The 13,752-nt window shown below is 48.9% G+C and overlaps 2 protein-coding genes across 2 annotated transcripts; one reads left to right on the top strand and one right to left on the bottom strand.

Annotated features, from left to right (window-relative positions):
• Positions 1 to 279: 279 nt before the first annotated feature.
• Positions 280 to 888, top strand: LOC119360810. Its single transcript, XM_037626300.1, has one exon. It carries the CDS (start codon positions 280 to 282, stop codon positions 886 to 888), a length of 609 nt encoding a protein of 202 aa, XP_037482197.1.
• A 1,241-nt stretch (positions 889 to 2,129) lies between these two features.
• Positions 2,130 to 12,895, bottom strand: LOC119363228 (switch 2-like). Its single transcript, XM_037628543.1, has 8 exons — positions 12,501 to 12,895; positions 7,885 to 7,991; positions 6,305 to 7,223; positions 5,982 to 6,229; positions 4,756 to 4,882; positions 4,389 to 4,664; positions 3,303 to 3,537; positions 2,130 to 2,658 (listed from the first exon to the last, which is right to left on the bottom strand). The coding sequence occupies exons 1-8, from the start codon at positions 12,861 to 12,863 to the stop codon at positions 2,330 to 2,332; spliced, it is 2,604 nt and encodes an 867-aa protein (XP_037484440.1). The 5' UTR covers positions 12,864 to 12,895; the 3' UTR covers positions 2,130 to 2,329.
• Positions 12,896 to 13,752: the final 857 nt, after the last annotated feature.

Here is a 13,752-nt window from a genome sequence, read left to right as displayed (position 1 = left end):
TTTTGGTCAACAGCGCTCTCGTTTAACCTCTGCTTGCTTTGGTGAGTAAAATAGTTGGAAAAGAACAAATGCCTGATCGCTTCGATCCCTGCGCAGAGTTTGATCGTTTTAGATCCCCGCATGGAGTTACTGTGGTGCGGCAATCGAAAGGTCCAGCGCCGATACGAATTCCCGGGTTAATTAAACCACGGCCATTTTATAAGCAGCGCGCAGATCGCCTCCAGGCCACACCAAAGCAGAAGCCAACACAAGCACATCGGTCGCTCTCGCCGCGTAGGCATGTCGCGGCAGGGCGTGGACGAGGAGGAGGAGGATCGGAAGCCGGTGATCAAGCCCGGCGTGCACGTGAAGCTCAAGGTGCGGAACACCGACGGCCACACCGTCTACCGCACCATGCGGCGGACCGAGCAGCTGCAGAGCCTCATGGACTTCTACTACGCCAGCGTGCCGGCGGTCCAGCGCGGCACGGGCCGGTTCCTGTACGACGGCGACCGGCTGCGCGGCTGGCAGACGCCGGCGGAGCTCCAGATGGAGGACGGCGACGAGGTGGACTTCTTCACCGAGCTGCTGGGCGGCGGCGGGACAAGCGCGCTCCCGAAAGCTGAGCGGAGCATGGCGTCCCCGTTGGCGTCGGATCTCCGGTTCGTCACGCTCAAGGTGGTCGACCAGGAGCAGCGCCTGGTCCGCCGCACCATCAGGATGAACGCCCAGCTCCAGATCGTCATGGATGCGTGCTACGACGAGGCGGGGGACGTCGTCAGAGGCACCGGCTCCTTCTGGTTCGAAAACGTTCGGCTGCGCGGCGAGCGCACGCCGGCGTCTTTCAAGCTGCGGGACGGGGACGCCATCGACTTTGAAACGCAGATTGGCGGCGGGATCCCCGCCTAGGCAGAAGTGCTGATGTCATATTTGCCGGATGGATACTTCACCAAGCGATCGCCGTGCTCGTTGGGAAAACGGAAAATAAAATATGATGCACTTTGATATTCCCGGTTTCAGTTCATTTCAATGTCGTTATAGTTCTATCTGCACTCCGTTTCTAGCTTCACAAATCACAATGCTCATGATTTTCAGATAGTGGGTCGTAAAATCCTATGTATCCATTTCAATGTCATTTCGCTGCGTTTGAGGATACTTTTTTATTTGAAAGATCCTCATATAAGATGTAGTCATTTAGAAGGATTAAAATTGTTATGAAATTTTCCTCTGGGTTGTTTGGTTTGTATGATTGAATCAGGATTCAAAGATTAATTTCCACTGTATTTGATTGTAGCTGTACATATTCAATTTCAGAATAGAATTTTTGGTGTGGATGCCAACTTTTGAATCCTTGTACTTTTTGTATGACATGGCAATGCGCTTTTTTTCATTCTATTTCCAGTTTTGACTCCTAAACTTCCTACTGAAGGTGGTGAAGCTGAGCCCTGCTTAGGGTTACGTCGAAAGTTGACTCCCTCCGTTTGTTTCAACACATAGGGCGAGCGACGGCATAGAAGTTAAGCCCTGCTTAGAAAACCAGCTCTTTTGGGTTTGGCCTGAAATCCTCAACTAAAGCCCCTCCATAAGCTGAAAAGAACATGACCTACTAGAAAGTTATGAAAGGGGTGAGCAATAACTCATTTTTTGATAATTATACTCCCTCTGTCCCGAATTACTCATAGAAATGGATGTATATTAATGTATCTTTTAGTTCTAGAACATCCATTTCTAAGACAAATAGTAATGCAGGGCAGAGGAAGTAGTATCCAAACTGAAGACATGAGCGAAAAAACGCCTAAAACAGGGAGAACTACAATAGAAGCACCTACTCGTGCAAAAATAGAACAAATCACTGAGCCGTTGAACCACACAGTACTCTGCACCGTTGTGCGGATGATTTTTTTTTTAGAAGGAGGATCACCCCGGGCCTCTGCATCCGACAGATGCATGCGGCCATTGTGCGGATGATCTGATGTTATGGTCCAACTGGTGTCAAAGTTTTGGTCGGCAAGAGTTCCTGCGCGACTGGAGAGATCATAACTGAGAGACCGTATGGAAGTGTCAGACCTCCCCTTAAGCAAGCGCTGTTGCGACTTCATTGCTGTCGTTTGGAGCACCAATTTGATTTGGGCATCATTTTCAAGGTCACGGAAGCTTAGAGCCAACTTTATTCTCGCCTGATGCTAATGGATTTTCATCACTGATCAAACGGAGAAACATGGAGATGTCCCTAAAGGAAAGCATAGCACCTTTCTAGACAGCCAAGATATGTGAAAGCTCGGCACTACTCCACTCCCAAGGTCTTTCAAAAAATATGAAGGAAAAGAAAAAACTCTGAAGAAACCCTGAATCATTTACGTTTTAGTGATACTCTTTTCTTCCTGTGATCGTCCAGTACCCGCTGCCGCTGCAGAGGAGAGACCGACAGCAGCCACTTGCTGAACTCAAGGTCGTTCATACCCACACAGGCCGCGATACGGCTGAACTCCTTCCGTTTCTGTTCCTCCACTGAGCGAAGTTCCGCCCTGTCCGCCGAGGGCTTTATTTGCTTCTTACCATGCAGGTCCTCTGAGATGCGCTCGACACATTCTTCTGCCGCGCCGTCGTCTCTTTCGTTGTTGTTGTCATCGTGTGTCCTCGTGTTCACAACGTCCTCGTTCCGGTGAGCATACACAACTCCTGTTTACAGGGAACAAACTCTATCAGTAAGCACTTGGTTTCATAAATCGGCTTAGCAGGCACCCAACATTTTCGTTCGCAATAAGTTGGCATACTAATATCATTCTGGAATGAATAATGAAGATGCCACTATGGCACAAAAACTAGAAATGTAGGGAAAGGCTGCGTACTATAGACCCAAAGTGGTCGGACCCTTCCCCGACCCTGCGCAAGCGGGAGCTACATGCACCGGGCTGCCCTTTTTAAAAACTGAAGAGTGGAAATATAGGATCCAAACACAGCTCGTGAGGCTGATGAAGTGTAAACCTTGACTCAAGAAAATGGATTTTGTAGTGCGACCTTGTAAAATACAACATTTCACAAATATTAAAGTTTTGTGTCCAGACATGGGATGAAATCTCTTTCTGATTATGTGAATGAAAGAGGCTGGGCACCAATACAACACACAACTCAAAATGACTAGAGCAGGTATTTGAAATGAAGAGATGACATGGAAACTAAAATGTTCAATTGCTAATATCAAATTAGTTTCCCCACACCAGGAGTAACATGCTACTTAGTCATTTCTCCATCTGAAGCTTTCATACATCATATTACAACACAGCAATTAAAGCGGTTTAAATCAAGATACTGACAGGACTTACCATAATCAGCCAATGCCTGATTTTCATCACCTATTGCTGCCGTGGATGATTTCATTTGCCCTTGTGTACCAAATAAATCAGTGTCAACTATTTCTCTTATCCCTGTTTCTTCAGATGTTTTAGCTTTCTCATCCTCTCCATGCATCTCAATAATCTCACTAGTAAAAAGCTTATCAGACAAGTCACGGAACAGATTACAGATCCCAAAGAGCTCACCCTGAAATTTCTTGTCATCCTGAAACAAACAAGTTAACCAAATTAACCAATGTTCCTAGACAGAGCCCTGGTATATAGTGACTGATGTGGTGTTGTTAAAGAGATTACCAAAAAGCCAAAAACTGAAGTGTGCTTATAAGTGCAACAAATTCTTATACTTACAACATCCAAACTAACGGCTCAAGTTGAAATTAAGCAAATAAATACCAATCTGTGCAATAATGTGAAGTTCACCTGTTTTGTTCCTTATATGATGCCATCTAACCATAAATACTAATGAAGCTATCTGTAGACTAGTAAAGATATAAACTTCTATGTAACAATGCCAATACAACCAGGTACTTTCCGTAGACTTGTGAATTATTACATTTGAGTACCCTGCATTAGGAAGGGACGGAGGGACTCATTGTTGATTTGAGTAAATTCAAAATGTTGATATCAAACTATGTTTAATTATTAAATGCTTTCAACCAACACATTTTTCAAGTGTAAAAAACATGTTTCTGAACATAATATGGTCACCCTTTAAGAAATAATTGAATATTCAGCCCAAAAGATAAAACATAGCCATGAAATGAGAGCATGCAATTTTTTAAAAGAACCAAGTGCATCAGGTGATTAGGAGAAAATAAAAATTATAGTGGGATAGGAAAGGAACATCATTTTGGTTCTTATGTTTAAAACTTGCTGTATTCTTCCAAATATTAGGATTCCAGTTCTCGATTACCATTTTCCAAGATAATGGGACAAATAAACCTCGTCCCCATCACCTTTTGTGCTTAACTCATCCACAACTGTAAATATCTCAAGTAAAGTACATCAGATTCTCCACCTAATCTTATTAAAGTTCTGAAGCAAATGTGGCATTACCTGCACGCCATCAAAGTATCGCTTTTCTATTTTCCCTGAGACTGCAATGTTGGAAAGCTGTTGTTTATATATTTGTCGAGAATAAATGAGTTCTTCTAGGGATCCAGCTCCAAGTAGGCGAAATACTGTGACATGCCGTTTCTGTCCAAATCGGAACGATCTGTCCTGTGCTTGCAAATCTTGTGCAGGATTCCAACTTGGATCAAAAATCACCACACGGTTAGCACTGACAAGGTTAACGCCTAAATTGCCTGCCCGGGTAGATATAAGAAAAACCTGCAAAAAAGTGTTTCGCACAATAAATTCACCGAGCTTTCTAAACAAAGAATAGACTGTGAAATACAAATACAAATCAACATAAATTTACCTGTTTGCTAGGGCTTTTGTTGAATTCATCAACTAGTGATTGGCGTGCATTCATGGGTGTCGACCCATCCAAGCGAGAAAAGCAGTAACCCTTCCTTATAAGAAACTTCTCTAGTATGTCGAGCATTCTATTTGTAAAGTTTATACGTGAAATAAAACAATTAGTCACACACAAATGATGCTAAAAGTGGCATATCTGAAGTACAAATATCTAAAAAAGAAAACTTTCCAGAAATAAACGCAACGCTAAAAAGTGCAAAGAAGATGACTACACAAAAAAGTTACCATAATATAGGCTAGGGTTTGTTTGAACCTTTTTATAGTCCAAAATAGGCTCTGTTTCTGATCAGTGCAAGTTATATAAGGGTCGGGTGGTAAAAATTGACAAGTTACAAAAGTTTTAATTCGTCAACATCATATCATCATCGCTGAAGTTACAATAAAGAATAAAAAAATACTCCGCCTGGGATCATTTTGGCATAAATAGCAGCACTTTAACAAATGGGACCATGGGGGTATTCTGGGCTACAACAAATCGTGCCTACTTAGTGGCAAAAATACAAATAATTACAAATGACTACCGAACGAAGAAAAGCGAAGAGATCTTACTTTAATAGAAGTAAGATAGTTTCATGCATTCGTGATCCATCGTCAAATTATTGTTCAAAACCAAGAGTTCTTAGTTATGAAATACTCCCTCCATATCACAGATAAGTGACGTTTTGGACATCAAAACAGTTTTCGTGATGTAACTTTGACCACTTATTTCTATTGTAATATATCTATGGAACCCAAGAAAATTATAAGACTCTAAAAATACTTTTTGAGACAAATCTTTATCTTCAAATTTCCAATCCAAATAATTAAAAATGATGTTCATAGTCAAAATTTTGGAAGTTTGACTGAAAGCATGTCCAAAACATCACTTATTATGATATGGAGGCAGTATGGCCTTTTTGCTTTCCTTGAAATATGACAAACTTGATTGGTTGTAAAGCCAATATAAAGATGTTTTTTGCTGTTGATATAACTAATTTGCTAATACAGTTGGCAAACATCTCTTGGTTCTAACTGAGGAAATAAATAACACTAATTTGTGCCATAAAACAGGGTAACTGCAATACGGCGATTGGATCTAGATATATATACCTCACTGGATAGCTAAGGTAAATGGAAATATATCAAGTCTTTTAGTGAGTAATCAATAGCACACAAACAAACAATCACCTGACAGAATAGCTGAAAAGAAGAATCTTGTCACCCTGTAGGGTCCACAAAGACAGAAGTCTTTCCAGTGCACGCATCTTTCCACAGTGTTCTGAGTCACTGAGACCCATGAAATTCTCACTTTTAGCACTACCGCCAACTAATTCAATATCTGTATCAAAGACAGCAGCCGCAAGCTCAGCGTCTTTCTTCTGCTTCTCAATCTCATCCCTTGGATTGGGCTTTATCAATTCCAGATGGTTACTAATCTACATGAAGGGAAACTAAGTTACAAGAACTTCAAAATTGAAACTGTCCAAGGTATTACAAGAATAAAAAATAACCTGCTGAAGCTTGACAAGGCAAGGAAGAACAAGGCAGAAGGGGCATAGAGGACAGCCATCCAGATTCTCTCTGTGGAGATAGGACCAGATAATGCCACGTGGTTCAATTTTCTTGCAACACTCAACCTGAGTCAGAGGACTTCCGCAGCTACAGGGGAGATCCTTATTTACAAGGATTTGTATGTCAGGCTGTTGCAGCATTCTTCTATAAACACGTTTTTGAACATCACTCATTCTGCAGAAAACAATATTATCTTCCTTCCCAAGCATGAGATGCCCAATAGTCTCCTCTTTTGTTCTTCTCAACAGGAATTTCTTTAGAACAGAGACAAGGTGCTTCTTGCGCTTATCAGCAACTTGAACAAATCTCTCAGGAGCGCTTAATCTCTGGCCATGTTTTAAGGGCTCGTCATAATATTCTCTAAAGTGTTCTCGATCCCCCAAACAACCAGGTACAACCCAGTCAAACACATTAAATAATTCCATTATCTTGTTCTGCATTATGGTTCCTGTGAGACCAAAGCGTTTTCGTGTAGTAATTCCCAAGCAGGCTGTATATAACTTTGATTTTTCATTCTTGAGACGGTGTGCCTCATCAACCACCACTAGTTCCCATGAGATGTCACATAAAACCTTGTCACGAGTCCTAAAAGTATCAAAACTGGTAATGAGCACCTCTAGTCCTTGAACTTCAATTTTTTCAAGAACCAAGTCACGATTTGGACCATGATAGACAGCAACAGAAAAATTTGCCCACTCAGAAAATTCATTTTCCCAATTCCGAATTACTGAAGTGGGACAGAGGATGAGTACAGGACTGGACTTCTTTCCTTTGTCTGTTGATTTCTCGCCCTGATTATTATCTTTTCCAATAACAGAGGATAAAAATGCTATTGTTTGAATAGTCTTTCCCAATCCCCTAAAATATAATAAGAGAAAGTATTAATAAATCTAAACGAATATATGTCAAAATTTGGGTGTGCCCATTGAATGTATGAAGTACAGAATTCACTACAACTACATTGATCGCATAAATGCCTAAGAAAATCATGTGGATGATAACCAATCTACAGTATAAGCTAAGCTGCATTTCTTTAACAGGTGTCCAAAAGGTTCCTGAATGATCCTAGCGCCAGAAACCCTTTTGCATGTTAGGGTTTCATTTAATGTTACTTTGATACTTCGAAATATATTGATACGTTGAACTCTGGGAATTAAGAACATGGATGATGAAAAGCATAAGAAAGAGAATGATTAAAAGGAAGTCGGGCGTTACACATGACTCCACATCCATCATATTTTGTGCAAAGTCTACCTCATATCCAACCAGTTGCTAATCTGATATTATCTGCAGTTAATGAAAAGGACTTGACAATTCTCATTATATCCAGTTCCGAACCTAGTATTATCTACAGTTAAGGAAAATGAGATGGAAATTTCGAATCTATTGTTTTGCTTCCATATACAATGTTTTAGATGTGAATATGTGATTGTGGATACTGTACAGTTAATTTCAGTTCAGCCACAAAAATCTAAGACCATTCTTATAATATAGTAACACAATAACTGTCAAGTCTTACATATCATCTCCAAGCACGCCACCATGGTTGTTTCTATACAGATTGTATAAGAATCTCACACCATCCCTCTGATGCGCAAGTAGCCTGCAATTAATTGATGGGGGCACCTACAACCACACAAAATAAAATTACAGCAATACGAAACTAATGATAGTAACTAAAATATCTAAAAAAAGGGCAACCTGGTGCATGTAGCTCCCGCTTGCGCAGGGTCCAGGGAATATCTACCAGGAGAAAATACATTTCTGACAATGTGGATCACATAAATAATAGATGAACACTCGCAGTCTGTTTTATAAAAGTTAAGAGCATCTCCAACAGGCGCCGAACGCGCCGCGCGCTAAAAACTGATTTGGCGCGCGCCCATCGCCTGGTTTGGCGCGGCGCGCGGCGTTTGCTCCAGCAGCCGCTCTGTAAAGCCGCGCGCGCGCGCAGCTCCAGCAGGCGCGGTAAAAATGCAGCGCGCGCGCTCATTCTAAACATTTTTTTGCATAGATAAAAAAAACGATGCAAGATATTTTACATAGATAGATAGATAGTTCGACATACATAGATAGATAGTTCGACATACATAGATAGATAGATACTACTACGGCATAGATAGATAGATTGAAACTACTCCAAGTCGCTACCATCATCATCACCATCATCATCCTCGTCGGTGTCGTCCGAGGTTGAGAGCCATATGTCGTCCCAACGGTCATCGTTGGCCGTGAAGAACGACCTCCCACCTGCTGAAACTATGTCGCACTGCTCGTTCGCCAATGCCTTCCGCTGACGCCGGTCAGCCCGCTCCGCACGGCGCCTTGCCGTCCTCTCCGCCCAGTAGGCATGCTCGTCGGCGACGTCCTCCGGGTGGCCACGGCGCCACTCCGCCATGGCTCGCTCGTCCTCCTCGGCGACGAGGAGGCGGCGCTGCCGCCGAGCGTGGTCGGCACGGTCGAGGTCGGTGATGAGACGCGGCGGAGGGGAGACGCGGCGGAGGGGCGACGGTCGAGGTCGGTGAAGACGTCCCGGAAGTTCATCTGCGACCAGGGCCTGTCCAAGCGCCACGCCGCCGCGTCGTACGCGCGGGCCGCCTCGTGCGCGCTCCGGAATGTCCTGAGGCCGAGCCGGACGTCGCCGGACCGTATCTCGGCGGAGAACCAACCGTTGGGGCGCGCGCGGATGCCGCGATAGCCCGAAGCACCCCGGCGGCGCGGCGGCATGGTGGCGCGGAAAGCTGCGAAGCGGCGGGAGGGCGCGTGGCTGTGTGCGGCGAGCTTGCGAGGGGAGGGCGCGTGGCTGTGTGCGGTGCGCGTGGCGGGCGTGGCAATTTATAGGCGTGCGGTAAGCGGCGCGCCAAATCTACCGCGCCGCGTGCCGCTTTCTCCCACGCGCGCGCAAGCGCTTCCCGCGCGCGGTAAGTTCCCGCCACCGCTGGAGCGCGCGGAATCAGCCGGCGCGCGCTAAAACGTAATTTTACCGCGCGGGCGCGCCTTTTGCCGCACCTGTTGGAGATGCTCTAAGCAGGCAACAATGCATCGATTGGCAATAGCCAAAGATACAAAAAAGGCATATGCCACGGGTAGAATCGAAGAGAAGCGAACCCCTATTAGAAGGTCCAGTGAGCATTCAGCATGTAAAGACACACAACGGTACGAAACCTTGTCGGTGGTAGAATTGGGTCAGCACATGGGAGTGCGCATGAGCAAACTTGCAGCAAATATTAACACCCAAGTCTTTGTCTAGTTTGAACCTATAAATTTTTGTGTTAAATCTGGATTTGTTTTTGAAAGGTGTAAGGATCAATCTTTGAAATGCCAAAAGCCTATTCTTAAGTCTAAACAATAGTAGGTTTCGGATAGTATTTAGGTTTTACTTTGCCATGTGAATCACCATGAAGGAGGAGCCATGAATTGTAACCAGCGGAGCTATCCCCCCTCCCTCGCTCGCTCCTCCCGGGTCGCCCCGCGCGCGACCGGGAGGAAACCCTAGCCGCCGCCGGCGGGGTCCTCCGCCCTTTCCTCCTCCACCTCGCCGCCGCCAGAGGGCACGGCCAGGCAAAGCCTAGTCGGCGGCGGCGGCGGCGGGGAGATCTCGCCCGTTTGCTCGGGGGGCTCGATGCGGGCCAAGGCGGCTGGGCCGGGGTGTCGCGCTAGTTCCGGTCGACGACGGCGTGGCGGGCGGCGTGCTGGGGGTGCGCGCCTGGGGGCTGGTTCTGGTCGCGGCTCCGCCAGATCTGGCCCCCCGGGCGGCGCGGGCCGGGGGCGGCGCTGGTCACTGGCGGCGGCCCCTGCCTCGCCTTCCGGCTGGTGGGGGTGGCACCATGACGGTGGTGGTCGACCCTCTCTCGCTTGCTGCTCAGCTGGGGGTGTTGACGGACGGTGGCGACCTGTTGGTGGACGTTGGCGGCTCGGCGGGTGCCGTTGGCCGGCCGGTGGTGGTGGGGTGCACCCGGGAGGGAGGCAGAGGCCTCCTGGCCCCTGCCCCCGGTGGTGCTGTGCGGTGGCTGCGGCGAGGACGAGGCCGGCGGCTGCGGCGTGGACGAGGCCGGCACCTGAGGAGAGGTTGAGGCCGGCGGCTGCTGGCAACCCTCTCCCCTACCTGGATCTGGCCGCTTGGGCCGTCTTCCCGCCAAGGGTTCGTTTTGGGGTGAAGGGAGTCCCTTTACCTCTCATCGGTCGGTTCCGTCCCTTTGCTGTCGTGGTGGTTGCGGAGGGGTCATGGATGCCGGGGCGGCGGCCTCGTTGGTGGTAGTCACGCTGCTTGTGGGCGAGGTGCGCGACTCAGGTGTGGGCTGGTTGCTATGGCCGCTCGGGCGGCATGGCGGCCGGTGCTTCGGCGAGCGGTGGCGTTTCGAAGGTGGAGCGTGCGTGCCAGGGGCGATCCTTTGCTCGGCTTTGGTTGGGCCAACGACGGCGGCGTCCGTGGGCGTCGTCTCCTTCCTGAAGGCGTCGTCGTGGCTACTCTCCCCCTTTGAATGATCCAGGTGAAAGCCATGATCCTTTGGATCCGGCGGCGACGGCGCTCCGGTGTCGTTCCCCTTCTTGAAGGCGCCGTCTTGGAGGCCTACATTCGCCGAGCTCAGCCTCGTCTCTCCGTGACATTCTGTCATGGTGGACTTCTCCGACTACTTCAAGCCATGAATTGTAACCAGCGGAGCTATCCCCCCTCCCTCGCTCGCTCCTCCCGGGTCGCCCCGCGCGCGACCGGGAGGAAACCCTAGCCGCCGCCGGCGGGGTCCTCCGCCCTTTCCTCCTCCACCTCGCCGCCGCCAGAGGGCACGGCCAGGCAAAGCCTAGTCGGCGGCGGCGGCGGCGGGGAGATCTCGCCCGTTTGCTCGGCGGGCTCGATGCGGGCCAAGGCGGCTGGGCCGGGGTGTCGCGCTAGTGGCGTGCGCGGCAGCGCGGTGGCGCGCTGGTTCCGATCGACGACGGCGTGGCGGGCGGCGTGCTGGGGGTGCGCGCCTGGGGGCTGGTTCTGGTCGCGGCTCCGCCAGATCTGGCCCTCCGGGCGGCGCGGGCCGGGGGCGGCGCTGGTCACTGGCGGCGGCCCCTGCCTCGCCTTCCGGCTGGTGGGGGTGGCACCGTGACGGTGGTGGTCGACCCTCTCTCGCTTGCTGCTCAGCTGGGGGTGTTGACGGACGGTGGCGACCTGTTGGTGGACGTTGGCGGCTCGGCGGGTGCCGTTGGCCGGTCGGTGGTGGTGGGGTGCACCCGGGAGGGAGGCAGAGGCCTCCTGGTCCCGGCCCCCGGTGGTGCGGTGCGGTGGCTGCGGCGAGGACGAGGCCGGCGGCTACGGCGTGGACGAGGCCGGCACCTGAGGAGAGGTTGAGGCCGGCGGCTGCTGGCAACCCTCTCCCCTACCTGGATCTGGCCGGCTGGGCCGTCTTCCCGCCAAGGGTTCGTTTTGGGGTGAAGGGAGTCCCTTTACCTCTCATCGGTCGGTTCCGTCCCTTTGCTGTCGTGGTGGTTGCGGAGGGGTCATGGATGCCGGGGCGGCGGCCTCGTTGGTGGTAGTCACGCTGCTTGTGGGCGAGGTGCGCGACTCAGGTGTGGGCTGGTTGCTATGGCCGCTCGGGCGGCATGGCGGCCGGTGCTTCGGCGAGCGGTGGCGTTTCGAAGGTGGAGCGTGCGTGCCAGGGGCGATCCTTTGCTCGGCTTCGGTTGGGCCAACGACGGCGGCGTCCGTGGGCGTCGTCTCCTTCCTGAAGGCGTCGTCGTGGCTACTCTCCCCCTTTGAATGATCCAGGTGAAAGCCATGATCCTTTGGATCCGGCGGCGACGGCGCTCCGGTGTCGTTCCCCTTCTTGAAGGCGCCGTCTTGGAGGCCTACATTCGCCGAGCTCAGCCTCGTCTCTCCGTGACATTCTGTCATGGTGGACTTCTCCGACTACTTCAAGCTCTGCCCTTGTTGCTCATTTGTTGTATGCTTGGAGTGTTGGGGTGTTGTGACTGTTCCTGTACCTGCTGTATCCAGCCTTGGGTGTGTTGTGTGGTGGTGTGGTGTGGTGTTGTGTGGCTATCGTTGTCGGTTTCGGTGATCGTTGATTTATAATATAAAGCGGGGAAACCCTTTTTCGGTAATTGTAACCAGCGAGAAATTGAGGGAGGAGAGCACAATTACGATGGTACCTGGACGACGGGGTGCTCTCCGGGCGGCGAGAGGACAAGTGGCTCATAGGGCCCGCGGGGCTCAAAGGAGGCCGCTGGTGGCGGGGCCGGACGGCGCCGGAGGCGGGGGGCCACGTCCTCCTCCGACGAACAAGTCGGTTGTTCGGCCGCATCCTCCGCTGTCTTCTGGTTCAGGGGGTTGGGAGGGGACGGTGGCGGCGCGGGTAGGGAGTAGGAGGCCTCGAGGCGGAGGAGCTGCTGCGAGAGGGAGGTCTTGGGGGGCCTCCGCGGTGGGCGAGGAGGCGAGGGTGATCGGGGTTGAGATTGGCTGTGCGCGGAGGAGGAGCAGGGAAGGAGTGTTTCCTTGAGGCGGTTGAGCGACATGGCGACCGGCGGCGGCGGTGGGTTCCGGTGAGCGAAATTGGTCAATTCCCACTTCAAAACACCTTATATAACGTATGGATTTCATTTGAATTAATTTGATACAAAATTAGATGTACAAAACAAATTCTCAAGGAGAATGTGAAACTTTGCGCACGACACAAAGAAAAGCAAAAACATCAAACACAACAAAAGGAAACATAAAATTTATTTTGTATGACATGTGTTACGATTCGTGACTCTTTAGAATATGGTATGTCATGTGTTATGACTCTTTAGAATATGGTATGTTCCTAACTCTCTAGAATATAGTAGAGTGCAAATTCATTATGAAGATAGTTACTCTTTCTGTAAAGAAATATAAGATCGTTCAGATCACTAAAGTACTTGATTAGGTAGATTCGAGAATTTAGATAGAGAGCTTCACGGACATAAGTGAAATTATCCAAGGCCAGACCTAGTCAACATTGTATTATAGGAATCTCTATGTGCATGAATTGGCCAGTACACCTAGTAAAAGGAGAAAAGTTTTCACACGACATACGAGAAATTCCTATAAGTCTTGACGCGGCTACCTATACTAGTTCGACTCCTACTCATGTACACCTGATGCATCGACATGGAAATCTCTATACCGGTGTTATATAAGGGCGTCATATGTTTGGTAGAATGCAAGACTTTTGCGCATAGTCCAGAGACTTTACAATACGTAGAGATCTAGGCGCTTTTTGTTGAGACCTAGTTGATCTCGTCAATGTTGGGTATATAAGATCATCATTTAACATATATCACTTATTTGAATTAATTTGACACGATTTAATAAAGTTTACAAAAGTAGAGAGAATTTGAAATTTATTTACTTACGACAAAGAGAAAATGCACAAAAAACACA

This window comes from Triticum dicoccoides, chromosome 2B (genome assembly GCF_002162155.2).
Source record: "Triticum dicoccoides isolate Atlit2015 ecotype Zavitan chromosome 2B, WEW_v2.0, whole genome shotgun sequence".
In the NCBI taxonomy this organism is placed as follows: domain Eukaryota; kingdom Viridiplantae; phylum Streptophyta; class Magnoliopsida; order Poales; family Poaceae; genus Triticum; species Triticum dicoccoides.
The sequence above is the reverse complement of the archived record's forward strand: the minus strand, read 5'-3'. Positions and strand labels throughout refer to the sequence as shown.